This window comes from Crassostrea angulata, chromosome 7 (genome assembly GCF_025612915.1).
Source record: "Crassostrea angulata isolate pt1a10 chromosome 7, ASM2561291v2, whole genome shotgun sequence".
NCBI classification, from domain to species: domain Eukaryota; kingdom Metazoa; phylum Mollusca; class Bivalvia; order Ostreida; family Ostreidae; genus Magallana; species Magallana angulata.
The window spans coordinates 57,779,462-57,794,980 of record NC_069117.1 but is presented as its reverse complement, the minus strand read 5'-3'; the positions used below and the strand labels follow the sequence as shown (position 1 = coordinate 57,794,980).

Genomic DNA, 15,519 nt, shown 5'->3' with positions numbered 1-15,519 from the left:
AAATTTGCAAAGATGGAATTCTCATGGTAAATTTTGAATTTACTGGGTGGGTGTTAATACAAAATTTACAAAACGCTTGTAATTACACCCACCCAGTAAATTCACAATTTACAACATGACACTGGTTTTGGTATTTAATAGAAAATAACTAACCTCGTCCAACAAAAAAAATAATTAAAAACCATACAAAATGATATAGGTGTATGGGAAAAAATAATTAAGAAATAAATGCATTTCTGTGAATACAAATCATGCGAGAGGTTTAGAAAAATAATTTCTATGTCCTTGAATTCAAACTGTAAGAAAAAGCTGAAGTAAAAAAATAAATTATTTGTCCACCTTGTCTTTCGAGGTATCGAAAAGGATCAGTTGTTTTTAGACTAATCTTCTTTCATTTTGTTCAAAATTCATCTTCACTGACTTTAGGCTACCTTTATTTCGCGAACGTCAGTGATTTATGGGTTAAAAAATCCGCTTACTAATGTTGTCACGAATAATTCTTAATTCTTCGGAGATTGGTTTGCTGATGGGATGACACGAAATATACCTATGTTGTAGAATTATACGTCATCAAAATTCGGAAAAGAAAACCATAACCTGGCATTAGATTTGGAATCCGATAGACATTATCAATATGGATAGTAAAAAAAAAATGATAGAATCCAAAGTCACGCAGCGGAAACAGAATTTAAATGAGCTTTTAAAGATATATGTCAAAATATAATTTAAATCATACATGTGGTGTATATTACCCGTGTTATAAACCTTTGCTTTAAAATTTATCAACGGGGGATGTTTTATCAAATACTTCCGGTCATGACCAATTGCAACTTCTCGGGCCTTTTTTCCGAGCCTGTCGGAAAGGCCCGAGTAGTTGCGACTGGATCAGAATTAGTTTTGACACAGCCCCTCGCTTCAACGTTTCAGTGACCTAGTTATTGGAAATTTTCTTGTATAATCCACATAACTATTTCTTCTTCCAAAAATTGATTTAAAACGGATTTTGTCGAAGACTTAAATTTAAAAAATTAAGGAAAACACATATTGGTTAATAAAACTGCAAATCACGTTGGCTATCAAGAAGTTAATCCTGTCAACGCGATAAAAACAGAACGATTTGTTGTGTTTCTGTAGGCTGCACATTTCATCTTACCGTAATAATGCCTCCCAAGATTTTTATTTTACCATCAGTAAGCATCCTTAATCAATATTTAATCACTTCGAATCATCAATACTACATCTTGTTTTATAAACCATTAACAACTGTTCCTCGTTCCTCAAACTAACGAGCATTATCAACGCCGTGTAAATCAACAGACTTGACTATTCAAGTCTACAGTATTTACATTTAAGTGATTCAGCTCTACGAAAAAAAAATTTAGAAATGAAAAAATTATTTCAGGGTCTATTTTAGTGAAACTTTACTTTAAAGCAACTATATTTATCTCCGAAATGACGTACTAAATTGCTTTGCTCAAGGTCACAATAACCGCATAACACAACGTTACATCATTGATTAGGCATGAAAAATCAATTGAGCATCTATAATTGTGTATTTTTTTATTTTCTTTATACAACTCGTTGAAATGGTTAAATTCGCGAGGAAAGCCTCGCGAATATAACAAAAATTTCAACTCGTTCGATAAAGCAAATATAAAATCACACGATATAGAATCCTCTTTATATTCAATAATCAAAGATTATGGGTTTGTTTGTTTTTTAATTTTATTTATTCATTTCCTTTTTTATCTATTTTTATTTACTATGAATTTATTTGTTTGTTTATTCATTTATTTATCAAATTATTCAGATTTTTCTTCTTAATTTCCTCACCGTTCCTAAATCATGTGGTTGTGAGCTGTGTGTAAAATCAAAATAATGAACTAGCTTTCTTGTAATCTTTTACAGACGTATGAAACTCTAATTTGCATTATAGTGGACGGACCAAGAATATGACATCACTTTCCCGCCACAACAACTAGGTTAATGTTAAATAAACAGACGTCATTCGCGACACAAACAATATACATACGGTCTATTGTTCTCTAATTCATTTTTCTCGACTCGTTAACGCTCTCCATGATCGGGGATTTCCTGCTTTAGTAATTAGAGACAAAATGAAGAGAGACACGGAATAAGAATAATCTGATGGACTGTTTCATTGAGAGTGAACTGTGAGTACATAAATTCTTCAATGGAGTAGTCAACTGTCGAGCACGTGCTAATGGCGCCGATCCGTTCCCGCCATTATCCATCGTTCTCCAATTAGAGCGGGATGCCGACCCTTGACAACAAGATGTGTGGTTTAACATGGACGTTCGTTCTTACCATTGTCAGTGTCGTCTGCTCGACAATGACACTTACCCCTCCAAAGAGAAGCGGACGATTGCTCCATGATTTCTGCTCAAGTCGACGTTTGGTTTTTCGATGGATGGGGAACCAGCATCAATTAACTTTACATTATTTCTTGTTCTATACGCTCCTTCTTGAGATGTTTTGGTGCTTGAGCATGCGCCCTGAAGCTCTTGAAAGCGAATAATTTGAACCAAGAATGGCGTCATACTAACTCTCTTTAAAAGATGGTTCTTTTCAGATTAGGTGCTCAGGTTACTTGTACATACATAGAGCTTGTTGGAGAAGAGGACCAAAAAAGATTTTTTATAATGTTATTTCTAGTTAGGTTTATTTTTATCTTCACGTAAATAATTTAAGACTGTTGTCTAAAGCAACTTAGGTCTGATAAACGGACAAATAGAGAACGGATCTTGGTACTTGGAATTTGTATTTGTATTTGGAAAAACGGTCTTGGAAAACGGTCTTGGAACGGAGAAAAACTTAGATGTTGTTTCAATTGACAATTAATCATATGCTTAGTGAAAATATCTTCAATTATAACTTTGCTCATTCACCCAATGTCAATTGTTATCAAAATAAATAATACACATAAACAGGTTAGCGAACTTGTCCTGGGTCTTCTGGGCTTTTGTTTCTGTCCGAGCTCGCTGATGCCTAAACTCCTGTTGAATACATTAATCCACTCAAATATTACACATATATTATCAAATGTCATTGATTTGAACATACATGTATTTCTATTGTATAAAATTACAACTGGGATTGGGCACAAGTTCAAAAACTTAGACCACTCTCTCCCAATAAAAGTACATGTATATAATACAATACAAAATTATGTATGCACAAAATGTAAGGTCAACAGATCATATGACAGTGATATATAAAATTTGCAATTGTGTACAAACATCAACTAAATCTTTGTGTGTCTTTGATATAACGATAAACTAAAGAAAATAAATGTTTGTTTTCCCTGGCACTAATAGCACTGTCGCCCTAAAGTAAGGCATGAGTATTAATATTTATATTTACAATATATGGAAAATTTCATTCAGCAGAACATTCGTGGTAGAGGCGTGTGAATAAGAGAACAAAAGGCAATGTAAGCAATGTTGAGACATTATTTTTTAGGAGTTTTTATGCTGTTACATTTTATGTCCACTTACAAAGAACCTGGGGGAATGAGCAGAGGCATATGCACACAAGTGGACTCAACCCTATCATGAGTATGTTTCAAATGACAATCACGCATTTAGTATAATATGTGAATTAGCATCAAATATTTTTATTTCTGTGCTTACATATCTCCAGAAAATTTATTATGTGCGTGTACATAGAATAAAAATTGCCATCTTTTAGACTTGAAGTCCAGAATTTGTAAACCCTCAACAAAGTAACATGTTTATTTTTAAAAATAATACTAAAGATAACTGATTTAGCTTTCACTGATAATCTATAAAATGATAAAGTGCATGTGTTTAATTCATAATAACGCAATTTTTACTTTCTTTACATCAAATGAGTTTTTAATTAAAACAAAGTAAACAAAGATTTTAAAAAATGTTTGCAGCACGATTCATTGAAATCGAACACCTACTTCAACATAATTCTGTTCCAAAAATTCCTCGCTAAACGCTACACCACGGAAATAACAAACTCAATTTAGTATTGCGCAAACATAATTCGGTCTTGTCCATTTGATGATCATCTTGAAAACTGAATGAAGAAAACTTGTTTTTGACCATAGAGTGGGTCTTGGTACCATTTTTTTGATAGACGTTTACTTATTTTATCAAAATATGTTCTTTAAAAGATGGTATGATACACACTCCATAAAAAAATACTGAACATCCGATTTCATTAGCATTTTGTTGCTCAATTACATATTCATATTTTGATGTCTTAATATCAATTAAATTTAAAGCAGTTTTTGAAGGTTTTGGCAATTCTGAATACAGATAATTACATATGTTTAATAAATGTAACAAAAGTGAATATATCTGTAGGAAAACAATGTGGGTTTTTTAAATTGACTTTTATGCCCCGGCTTATCCCCCCCCCCCTCCCAACACGTTTTTTTCCAAAAAATTATTTCAACTTTAACTTAATAAATATTCTCGTAAAATCATTTACTTCAATTTGATTCATTGAGCATTTTTTAATCACACTCATGGTCCCTACATTCCGCGAAACTTGCGATTAGTCAACTTTATATTCTCGAGCATAAACTCCTTTGCTACTAGTGAAAATTATGTATCTTTACCATATCTTGTTTGTTATCATATCCACATCTAATTTTGATGTAGGGTGATTTCACCATGCATCGGACACCTTTGGATTTTTCCCTTTGTTCACGCATTAAATATCGTCCAAATATAAATAAAACTTGTTTTAAAAGTTACAGGTTTTCCCCTTGCTTAATTATTGGAGAAAAAATTGTGAAATTGTTAAAAATGTAGAAAATAAAGCAAATTAATGAAGTGTTGAACTATTTCACCATGGATCGGACAATATTTACCAAGCATCGGACAGCTATAGCAGTGCAGTAGAGATTAAACATAACAACATTTTCTGGTTTTAATGCGAAATACAAAGGTTCGGAAATATTAATTTATTCAATTGCTATTCATATTTCTTTTAATGTAAATCCTCAAATCTACATATCGGAATTTAGACTAGTGCTTCTGTTTAAAGGAATATTTATCATAAGGGGTTCTTTATCGTGCCAGCTCCTACAGGAACTTTGGACTAAAAAAGGTGTGTCCGTAAAACTCGATTTTTAAGTGGTTTGAGGAAAATGTTTGTATCAATTATTTTTTACATTTTTATTTTACTTCACATTTAAAGTATATCACAAGGAATGGGCACATAATCTCCATATTATTAGAAGAAATCATGCAGTGAAAACTGTCCGATGCATGGTTAATTTGTGTCCGATCCATGGTGAAATGAACATATGGTGCAATAATGACCTTGACATTAATTGTTCAAATTTCTTGGACTTATTTTAATCAAATTTTGTTTCAAAACTTACTTCTTTCTAATTATTTTACGCAGAGAGTGCATTTTCACTAATGTACAATCAAACGCACAACATTCAAATCATGCTTTAGTGTAAAATCTTCGTAACTAAATTTTCAATAATGGCGTATTTGATGTCATTTTACGATGTCTATATTGCTATTTCTTTGACAACGTGACTGTCAAATTCTTAATAATGATAAAGTTCATTTGTTCTAATTCAGGAATATACGAAACAACACATGAGCGCATGCACATTTATTTGTATATTTATAAACAAAGTTGTCCGATCCAAGGTATGTGTCCGATGCATGGTTAAATCACCCTAATTCTTTTCCATTGAATTTGACATGTGATTAAACTCCTTTAAAAATTTCCATGACCCATTCCTTTAATTTATCTTTTGATTTGTTTATCTTTATTTATTCATTCATCTACATATTTATATCAATATTTCTAGTTGTGTATTGATACACGCAGGTCAACAGTTGTAAAATATTCCTCTACTATATGATGTATCGGGCAAGTCGGGAAAATGAGAGGTATGGGCATAATGTTACACACAGCTGAAAAACGTACGAGATTTCCGCCTTGTGTTATAAATTGTCAAAAATATAAAAAATGACATAGAAAGTGTAAAGTCAGTACATTATAGGTATATTGATTTAATACTTCATCAATTAAAATCCCTATTTGCCTGTCAAAATCGGTAGCATATTCAAACAAGAATTTTAACAAAATCATCCTATCTTTATTTATGTGTTTTAGAAAATAAAAATATTATATGCTATATGTCATAATTTCACAACTCTGCTAGAATAGCCAATGTTGTTTATTCAATCTTAAAAACTGATCCAGAATCTTGTGTTTGGGACTTGGTTGTTATATATTTAGAATTTATCCAGCAATGTCAACAGATCCATCGGGGGGTCAGGACCCGCTTTCACCTGTGTCCAAAACAACTCAGGTAACACCAAAAATAAATCCCCCATTTTCTGATCAGTTGATATCTACATTAATCTTCGTATTAATCCCTCTCCAAAGTCCTCATCCTCTCCCCCGGACAACGGGACAGGCCATTCAACCGCAATGTCACACAATACTGCGATAATCTTAGACAACGCCACCCGAAAAAGTAAAGCCCCTATAGTATTCCTATTAAATAGTTAAAACACCAAACTCAATAATAGCTAATTAAAAACACAATGGACCGTTACGCTAGCAGTTAATAAAATATCACACACCGAGGAATCGGCGATGAGGTGACAGCGAATGGACTCAGCCAATCAGAAGTCGGATTGAGATGTCATTCAGCGCTCAACTTGCACGGGATTGACGCGATCATCGGTAGGTTAGGGGTGAGACGAAATCAGCGCAGTTCGTTGTGTATTACGACATTCCACTAGCGAACCAGCCGATATTACAAATTACTTCCAGGGTGTCTACAAGAATGAATTCGGTCCTTTCCCCTGAAATTATTAGAGGTACGTCTTTTTATGATATTTAATCTCTTTTTTAACATTTGAGAAAGTTTGGCAAGAGTTTTTGTACTCTTTTTTACATATCCTCGTGCGAATCAGGCTATTGATGGCCATTGTCAATGGGATGGCCTCGGGCTATTTCTACATTGCGGTGTTCGAAACGTTTTCTTTAACTTCAAAGATAAAGCGATTTCATGTAATGCGCAAACAAGTCATATATTTGAAAGATGCATTCACACACCAAGCAACTGACTTGACTTGTCAAAATATTTCTATGTTATAATCATATTAGAATAAGCGCTTTTATTTTTTTACGATAGTTCAACCGAACTTTATTTCTTTAAAAAGCGTATGGAATCTGTTGTTAAAACTTGACAGGGTGCAATGCATTGTATAAGTAGTTGGCATGGTTTATTTAATAAAGTTAAATTTGTTTACTAATAACTGACTTTTTTGCCGAAAATGTATCAAGTTAGAATTTTTTTCGAGTCACATGTGTAAATGTTTCTATTTCAAGAATTTAATATAAGTTTACATAAATTAAGTAGTAGCGATTTAGGGGCCAATTCTTTTGTTTATTGAACGATAGAGGTTGGAAAATTTGATGATTCTATTAAAGGAGTGGATAGTACCTCTACATGCTGATTTTGAATAAAAGCGGAAATGTTTTTATGTTTACTGCTAAAACAGATACTAGTATCTGTATGGGATATATTTTTTAAAACCCTTAAATATTTCCAAAAGATTGTTAATCGTATATACTAATTTTAAAGAATGGAGATTAAACATATGAAATCTTGATATAATATTATGCAAGATTTTTAAGACTGTGACGTAATAATTTCTAAGGGCGGCCCTCGTTGAGGCGAACTCGTGGGGACAAGGACCTCGGTGTGGTAATATTGAGTAACCGATACTGGCATGACGGTAGTCATAGAACTACATTGTCTTCTGCATGTAGAATAAAACTAATTTGCAGTTGTAGAGACGGTTATAATTTGGTCAAGAATCAGATTACCTGATATTACCGAACTCTCTGTAAAACATTACATATTCGCGGCAGCTCCTGCGGCGGCACACGCAGCGATGAATCCAAATGCATCAAAAATTTATACACATACAATATGAATAAATAGGATATTTTTTTTCCAGTGTAATTTTCACGAACATCGGTCATATAACGGGCTTTTATCATAATCTCTTTTTCCGGTGAGATATTTGTGCGATTCAAAATGTATGAATAAAATATTTTTTTTTAATATTTGCAACAAGCAATAGTTTAAAGAAATAACTTTTCTGTAGAAAAAAAGATTAATTTTTGTTTTTCGAAATAGACTCTCGAGTAAATCTTAAACATTAACACCGCACCACCCCCTGTTGCTTTGAGAAACAAAAGTCAAAAGACGAGTTCAAACCCAGCAGGGACCCTGACTAATTTACATATGATCCCCGACGTCATAGGGGGCACGTTTTTACTATCATTATCCCCTACATTGACGGCAAAGTACTCTATTATGAATTGTAAATAATTGGCAGATGAATAAGCATTTCTGACTACCTTTGTAATTATTATAAGTTTATTCCGAATGTACGAAAAATATTTGACTATTTGAATGAACTCATTAAATGCTTGTGTTTGGTTTTTTTTTAATCTTATGTAAGAAATAATTACATTCATGGTTGTTTTTAATGCTTGTAATTATGAATTATAAATTTCTGAGGAAATTGATTTAAATTTATTCAAAATTTACATGGAAAATATTATAAATATATCACAAAGTCTATTATAGCCTTGGCATGAAACACAATTTAGATGTTTAATTCAACTGAAAAATTGTTTTCCTGCAATACCAGTAATTACAGAAGAATTTTTTTCTTGGAAAAGTATTTTCTAAATTGTTACACGTGTATGTTTGAGATTCAAATGACTGGAGTGACACCCTGAGTTTAAAAAAACCAGGATACTTGAAGTACCCAACTTTTGAGGTAGTAAGGTTTGAAAAAAATATTATAAAAACTGTTTTAAAAAAAACTTGCAATTGTCTATCAATCGAAGGAGGTGTGCCTACTATTGTAAATTATGGAAATATTCAAACTTTATAACACGTCGCTACCGTAAAATAATCTGCAAACATTTTTCATAATTTACTTTCTCTCTCTCCATTACCTTTCTCTTCCTTATTGTCAAAAGTTATTTCTCTCTGATGTAAAAAAATATAATATTCATGTAATAAACCACAAATAAAGTTCGAAATTCGATAAAACAGTACTGTTTTTCAGTAGATTATTTGTACAACATCATATTTTGGCCAGAATATACTAAAGTAAATTTGATGTTTTTTCCCAATATGTTTATATGTACTTAAAATTAAGCTTCGGAAGATATACAGAGAATCCTCTTTTGATACTAGAGAAAGAAAACAATTAGAATTTATATTTTTCAAAAATGCTTTCTCTGGTGTTTCATTCTGGTATGAAAGTGGCCAGCATTGCAAAAAAAAAAAAAAGAATAATTAAAAATATGAATAAAAGTTAAAAGAAAAAAATAAATAACTAAAGGGATATGTTCATTATTTTGCAAAAATCGCTACCTCAATATCTCGGGATAAACACCAAAAAATTGTTTTCCTGTTTACATTTATATGAGTGCAAAAACTGGATAAATAAATGTAAATGCAATTTGTGATAGATTCTTTGCCTACAAAGAATATCAAATTCTTCCATATACATGTATACGGAATCGGCGGGGTTTTGCCGATTGATGGTACATGTGTTTAAAATATTTGGAGGTCTGACGTCATTCAGTGCTGCCCGTGCTCGAGTTGAATCTAAAATTTTGATCAAGCACGAAAAACACGCTTGAAGTAAAAAAATAAGCAATCATTTAATAATGTTGATAAATGATTTGAAAGTCATTTTAATAAATCGCGTAACTATATCGAGTGGGCATTACTAAATAGTAAATTTGAATGTTCAAGGTATATCCATCCGCAGTTACATTGAACTAAACACATAAGATCAAGAATTGGCTCTGTCACTATCTACATGAACACGGTTACATTTCTAAAAAGAATGTAAGGGATAAAGCTCAAGTACTCATAAGGCGATGTAAATATAATATCGGAATAGTATCAAACCAGAGGGACCTCTGTAGAAATTTTTGTTTGGGCGATTGTGATTTATAATAATTTTTATATTAATAAACATCCCCTTGATCTGTCTTTTTTTCTCCATTTTGCTCAAAACTGTATATATAGTTTTATCAATATGAAACCAGATCTTCAATGTAATGCCTTTTTAACTGATAAGCTCAAATATTTAAATTACAATCAGCAACATAATTAGTTTTACCATATACATGTATTGTGTTTTTAAAGATTCTGGACAACAAGACAGAAAACCGGAAATCTTGTGTCTTGTCTGCGGAGACAAGGCTTCTGGGAAACATTATGGCGTGCAGAGCTGCGACGGCTGTCGGGGATTCTTCAAGCGGAGCATCCGTCGTAGTCTGGAGTACGTCTGCAAGGAAAACGGAAACTGTGTGGTAGATGTTGCAAGAAGAAACCAATGCCAGGCCTGCAGGTTCCGGAAATGTCTGGAAATGAAGATGAACAGAGATGGTAAGGAGATATTTACGAAATACGCATATACATTTAATTAATTTTTTAACGTTTGATTATTGAATATATTTTATCAATTATCTTAAGATTCGAATAAGTTTCTATAAAAGGTGTCAAACTATTGCTAAGCTTAAAGGTACACATATGGTCACAAGAGATTTTTGTCAGTTCTTTGATTGATTACTGAAACAGTGCTTGAGGTTTGGCTTCTGGATGTAGCGTTTTCTTCTCGTTTCCCCTGGAGTATTTGATAACCAAACTCCAGGTAATCGTGTTGACTTCACCTGTGCTTTCTCAGAAAGTTCTCCGATCCGTCATCTCGAGTGTACCTTTCTCCGGAGTGATCAATCAGTCGGGATCGGATATCCCCGGAAAAATGCGCTGATCCATAACAAGTACTGGTTCTAGTGTTTGGGTCAACATAAGCTATGTGTAATGATGAAGAGAATCGTGTCTGCCGCAGGATTTCCAAACCAAACTCATATGTATTGCTTCAAGTGGGTCTGCACCAAAATTTGAGCAAATATGTTCAATTATGGAAGATGCTGATTGCATTATTTCCCGATCAATCCTTTGTCGTCGATTTAATATTATTTTAGACTCGGTGTCAACAGGAACTTATTTTCAGCATAAAATCATTTACATGTAGAAATAGAAAAAAATTGATAAATAGAAATCGGGAGAATAAATCTTTAGAAATCAAAATACTAGTAAACAAAGCACACGGTTCATAAAACTATGCTGAAAAGAGAAAATGATCATCCCTAAACAATCTGACGGACCTGGTGTAAAGTGAAGAGACAGCAATACCCGAATAATTTGAAGCGGTAAGTGTGGAGGGGCGTGTGGAGATCAAGTATCGGTGTTTTGTTTGTCAAAATGTAAAAGCTTGTAATCGAGAATTCTTTTGTTCCCCTGTCCCCTGTTGTTGTACAATAAACATATTACAATGCCAAGTTGGCTGTAGATTGGTTAATTAAACCATACGCCGATTGACGACAAAGCCCCTTCACTGCGGTGACACCCTGTTGACAAAACCATCCTTGCCTCACCTGTCCGCTCTCACTGCGCGAACGAGATCTCGCGAGCGCACGCGACTCTTGGAGAAGTTCTGTATACAGATTACTGAATGAAGTATTAAGGAAAATATTTAATGAGCGCCGGCTACTGGTGTTAAATAGAGCCAATTTGCAAATAAAGGGTAATGTGATATCTTCCAACCTGTGGCCTCCATATTTTAAATGCCTTATTGTCAAGTAAAGAGAAGTTTCCTCAGCGGTTGCATTGGACATTCGCATCTACGTCAGAAAGTTTCCAATAATTTTGAATGAAAAAGACACGTTTTGCAAGCCGTTTTGTCAGAGCTTTGTATTTTGTTAAAACACAAAAGCAAGATAATAGAAATCTAAAAAAAAAAAAAAGTGATTTATATAAAACAAAAATATGCTAGATGCGAATATTTAAATCGTACAGAATATCCACATTTAATGTGAAAGATAAAGAAATTAATAATTTTCATTCTTATTTAATACCCCCCCCCCCCCAATTGTATTCTTCTAACACATTTCTCTAAATTTAAACAATTTTTATGAAACATGAAAAATAACAAACAGAAAATGTAAAAACATGACTGGTGCAATAGGTTTTATATGTCAATTTTTCAAAATATAAAAAAAATGTTATAATGTAAATTTTGTTCAAATATTTTTTATCAAATGGGAGAATCTGTAGCATTATCTTGTTACATTGTAAATACATGTAAATTGAAAAATCTCTTATCTTTGAAATTTATATACTTCCATTTTTAGATAACTAGAATGGTAAACGTGCATATCTAGTGTTTCAAGTGAGATATAGAATTACACATATTCAAGTTTTATTCAAATTTTGCTTTTTCTTTTTATACAGTTATTCATAAGCACATGAAAGTATTTAAGTATCCATTTTTTAAAAGTACCTTATTTGTTGCAAAAAAATGACTTGGGCTGTTTTTGCACAACAAAGAATTTGAAATTTGTGTCTTACTTGTACCTTGACTTCTGACATTCAAATTTTGGTCAAATTTTCGAAACGATCAAGAATTTAAACTGAGAGAAGTAGATTGTACTAAGCATTGTTTGTTTTTAATTATTTTAAATTTAATTATTTTTAATTAAAGGGAAATCTTTGCTCATCAGTGTGTTCTACATTTAAATGTAATAATTTTTTTCTTCTTCTCTGGTAGCTGTTCAACATGAGCGGGCCCCCCGATGTTACCAATTCAAGAAAGACAACCCAGATCATTTTGGTGATTCTATGAAAAATCAAAGCCCTTTTCCACATCATATTGGCGATATATTTGAGCGACAAAGGTAAGTCACTGTTTTATTAATTACAAATGAAATTACTCTACTTATATATCTCTTAATTTTGGTTGTAACACCTCATTTGATTGGCTGAACAAATTCATATATAATGCCTCCGTTACAATACGACGCGCATGCGGAACGTATTAATCCGCTTTACGTTACGTTTAAATTTTGCACAAATTAACGTCATTTAATATGTAATAGTTATTATTTTCTAATTTTAAAAATAGAAAATTAAATTTTAAGGAATAAATATAATTTCAACCAATGTTATAAGAGTTTGACATAACGTGGGACAGTTTACGCGTTATAAACCGCAAAACAAGTTATGGTATATCACGTATAACATAGGCAAAAATTAAATTTATTCTATAAATGGATCATGATTTGAAAAAATTACGACGGATGACATCGTACTTTACCAAATGTAAACTCTCAAGTTTGTAAAGACTGTATTGCAGTATTTTTTTTATGTATTGCAGATGCTACACATACAACCAGGTTCCAAGCTATGGACTAAACATTGGGTATCACCCAGAGTACGCCGTACCAAGGTACTCTCCCTATATGCCTTCACTTCCGGTTCCTATTCCGGACCAGAGACGTAACTTTTTCCTGTCCGCTAACATAACCAATGGAAATATCGACATAGGTCTCCGCCCGCACCAGGAATCAAGTGATGGTGCGAGTAGCAGCGTATCGTCTACAAACTCTTCTATGAATGGAGGAGATAAAAGTATCAGCAGGTCTCCCTCCCCTTCCGTGGACTCTACCGAGAGCAACAGCTCTCCTAGGCGAGACCATAGTCCAGGTCTGCATGATGTGAAGCAAGAACAAGGTGTGTTTAGTTATCTTGTTGCTTATTTTTCCTGTGCTATTGTACCTATGTTCTTAGCTTTCTTACGTTTCATATATTTTTTGTTTAGAGAGCAAACCCAGCGCCGACATATCCTCTCCGGTTAGTTCAAGTACCACGAGCGCAGATGAAAAAGGCCAGCTGACCCCACATAAACTAGCCCTGCCATTTACCAACCCACATCGATCTCCGCCCGACAACCCAACAGAGACCCCTCTCTACAATGGCGTCCCCTCCAACGATTGTACGTTTGAGACGGCTGCCAAACTTCTATTCATGTCGGTCAAGTGGGCGAAAAATATACCTTCTTTCCTACAGCTGCCATTCCGTGACCAAGCTATTCTGTTGGAAGAATCCTGGTGTGAACTCTTTGTACTGAGTGCGGCACAATGGTCGTTGAATATTGACATAGGTGAGCTATTTCCCATATCTCTTCAGTCATGCATTGTTTGCAAGAAAGGTAAAAATGATTTTTGAATAAGAGAGACAACTCTCACTTGTTATCATTTTTATGTATGCTTATTGTGGGATGCTGGCCCATTTATCAGCTGCTATCTGTTTCAGGTTTCTTACTAAGTGCTAATGGATACACGCTGGACGGACCTAAAATGGAGAAGACCACATTGATGTCACTACAGCTGAGGCAGCTTCAGGATATCATCTTCCGCCTGAACGGCATCCGTCTGGACTCTACGGAGTACGCATGCCTTAAGGCTCTACTCCTCTTTAAACCAGGTTTGTTCCGTCCTTTACACGAGAATGCGATTGTCATTGAATGATATTGTTTGTTCAAGGTTTTCTTGTACCTATATGTTTTACTAGGGCGGATTTGAAAGTAACAATTTTTATTTGAATCCTGTCAGTGTTTTAATATACCCTTTAACTTGTTGTAGATGTGAAGGGACTGCGTGACTCGTTACAAGTGGAGGCATTGCAGGACCAGGCGCAGATAATGCTGTATGATTATGTCAGCAACCAGAAACTTCTGAAAACGCGATTTGGAAGACTACTACTGCAACTTCCGGCACTGCGCAACGTGAGTTCTCGCGCAGTTGAGGACATTTTCTTCCGGAGAACAATTGGCAACATTCCAATCGAAAGAATCTTGTGTGACATGTTTAAGTCAAGTTAAATCATTCGTTCTTATTTTCGTTATGTACTTGTTACCATGGTTACTTGTAGTATTTATTCGTGTTATTTTTGTCTACGCTTTAGAAAAGCGGGTGTTTTTTCATGTTTTGGCTTCTGTGAGATTTGTTCTGACTATGGCGATTAATAAATGTTACTTCACTATCGTCGTCATTATGTGTGAGAGAGAGAGAGAGAGAGAGAGAGAGAGAGAGAGAGAGAGAGAGAGAGAGAGAGAGGGGGGGGGAAAGGAGAGAGAGAAATAAGATAGAAAATCAAGGGTCATTTTAATGGATTAATATAGTTGGGCCATCGTTGTCAAAAAATCATAGTGGAAGATATTTGGAGGAAAGGAAAAGGGTTTCTTATTATAAAAATGATATTCATAGTTTTTCAAAGTTTCAATGAAACGTCAACAAAAAACAAATATAACGTTAGTGTTGCAGATAAATTATCAAAATTTAACTAGCATTATATAGTCTGATATGTAGGTTTACTTATCTTATAAATGGTACATTTACACAATTAGGTCAAAACGGTACATCCTACTGCATATAAACTGTTATCATTATATACGCGAAGCTTCATGGGATAAAAAAGATTGATCTCTGCACACTTTTGGTTAGAAATGAATTCGAATATTAGACCTCTCAAGGGGACTGATGAAAATTTACATTGGATAGTTGTTAGGAGCATTTTCTTTTCGATCGATC

The 15,519-nt window shown here is 33.7% G+C and overlaps 1 protein-coding gene across 1 annotated transcript; it reads left to right on the top strand.

The window, feature by feature from the left end:
- The first annotated feature begins 6,688 nt into the window (after window positions 1-6,688).
- LOC128157497 (nuclear receptor subfamily 2 group E member 1-like) lies at window positions 6,689-14,969 on the top strand. Its single transcript, XM_052820075.1, has 7 exons — window positions 6,689-6,857; window positions 10,232-10,474; window positions 12,699-12,825; window positions 13,305-13,660; window positions 13,749-14,090; window positions 14,243-14,413; window positions 14,572-14,969. The coding sequence occupies exons 1-7, from the start codon at window positions 6,824-6,826 to the stop codon at window positions 14,808-14,810; spliced, it is 1,512 nt and encodes a 503-aa protein (XP_052676035.1). The 5' UTR covers window positions 6,689-6,823; the 3' UTR covers window positions 14,811-14,969.
- Window positions 14,970-15,519: the final 550 nt, after the last annotated feature.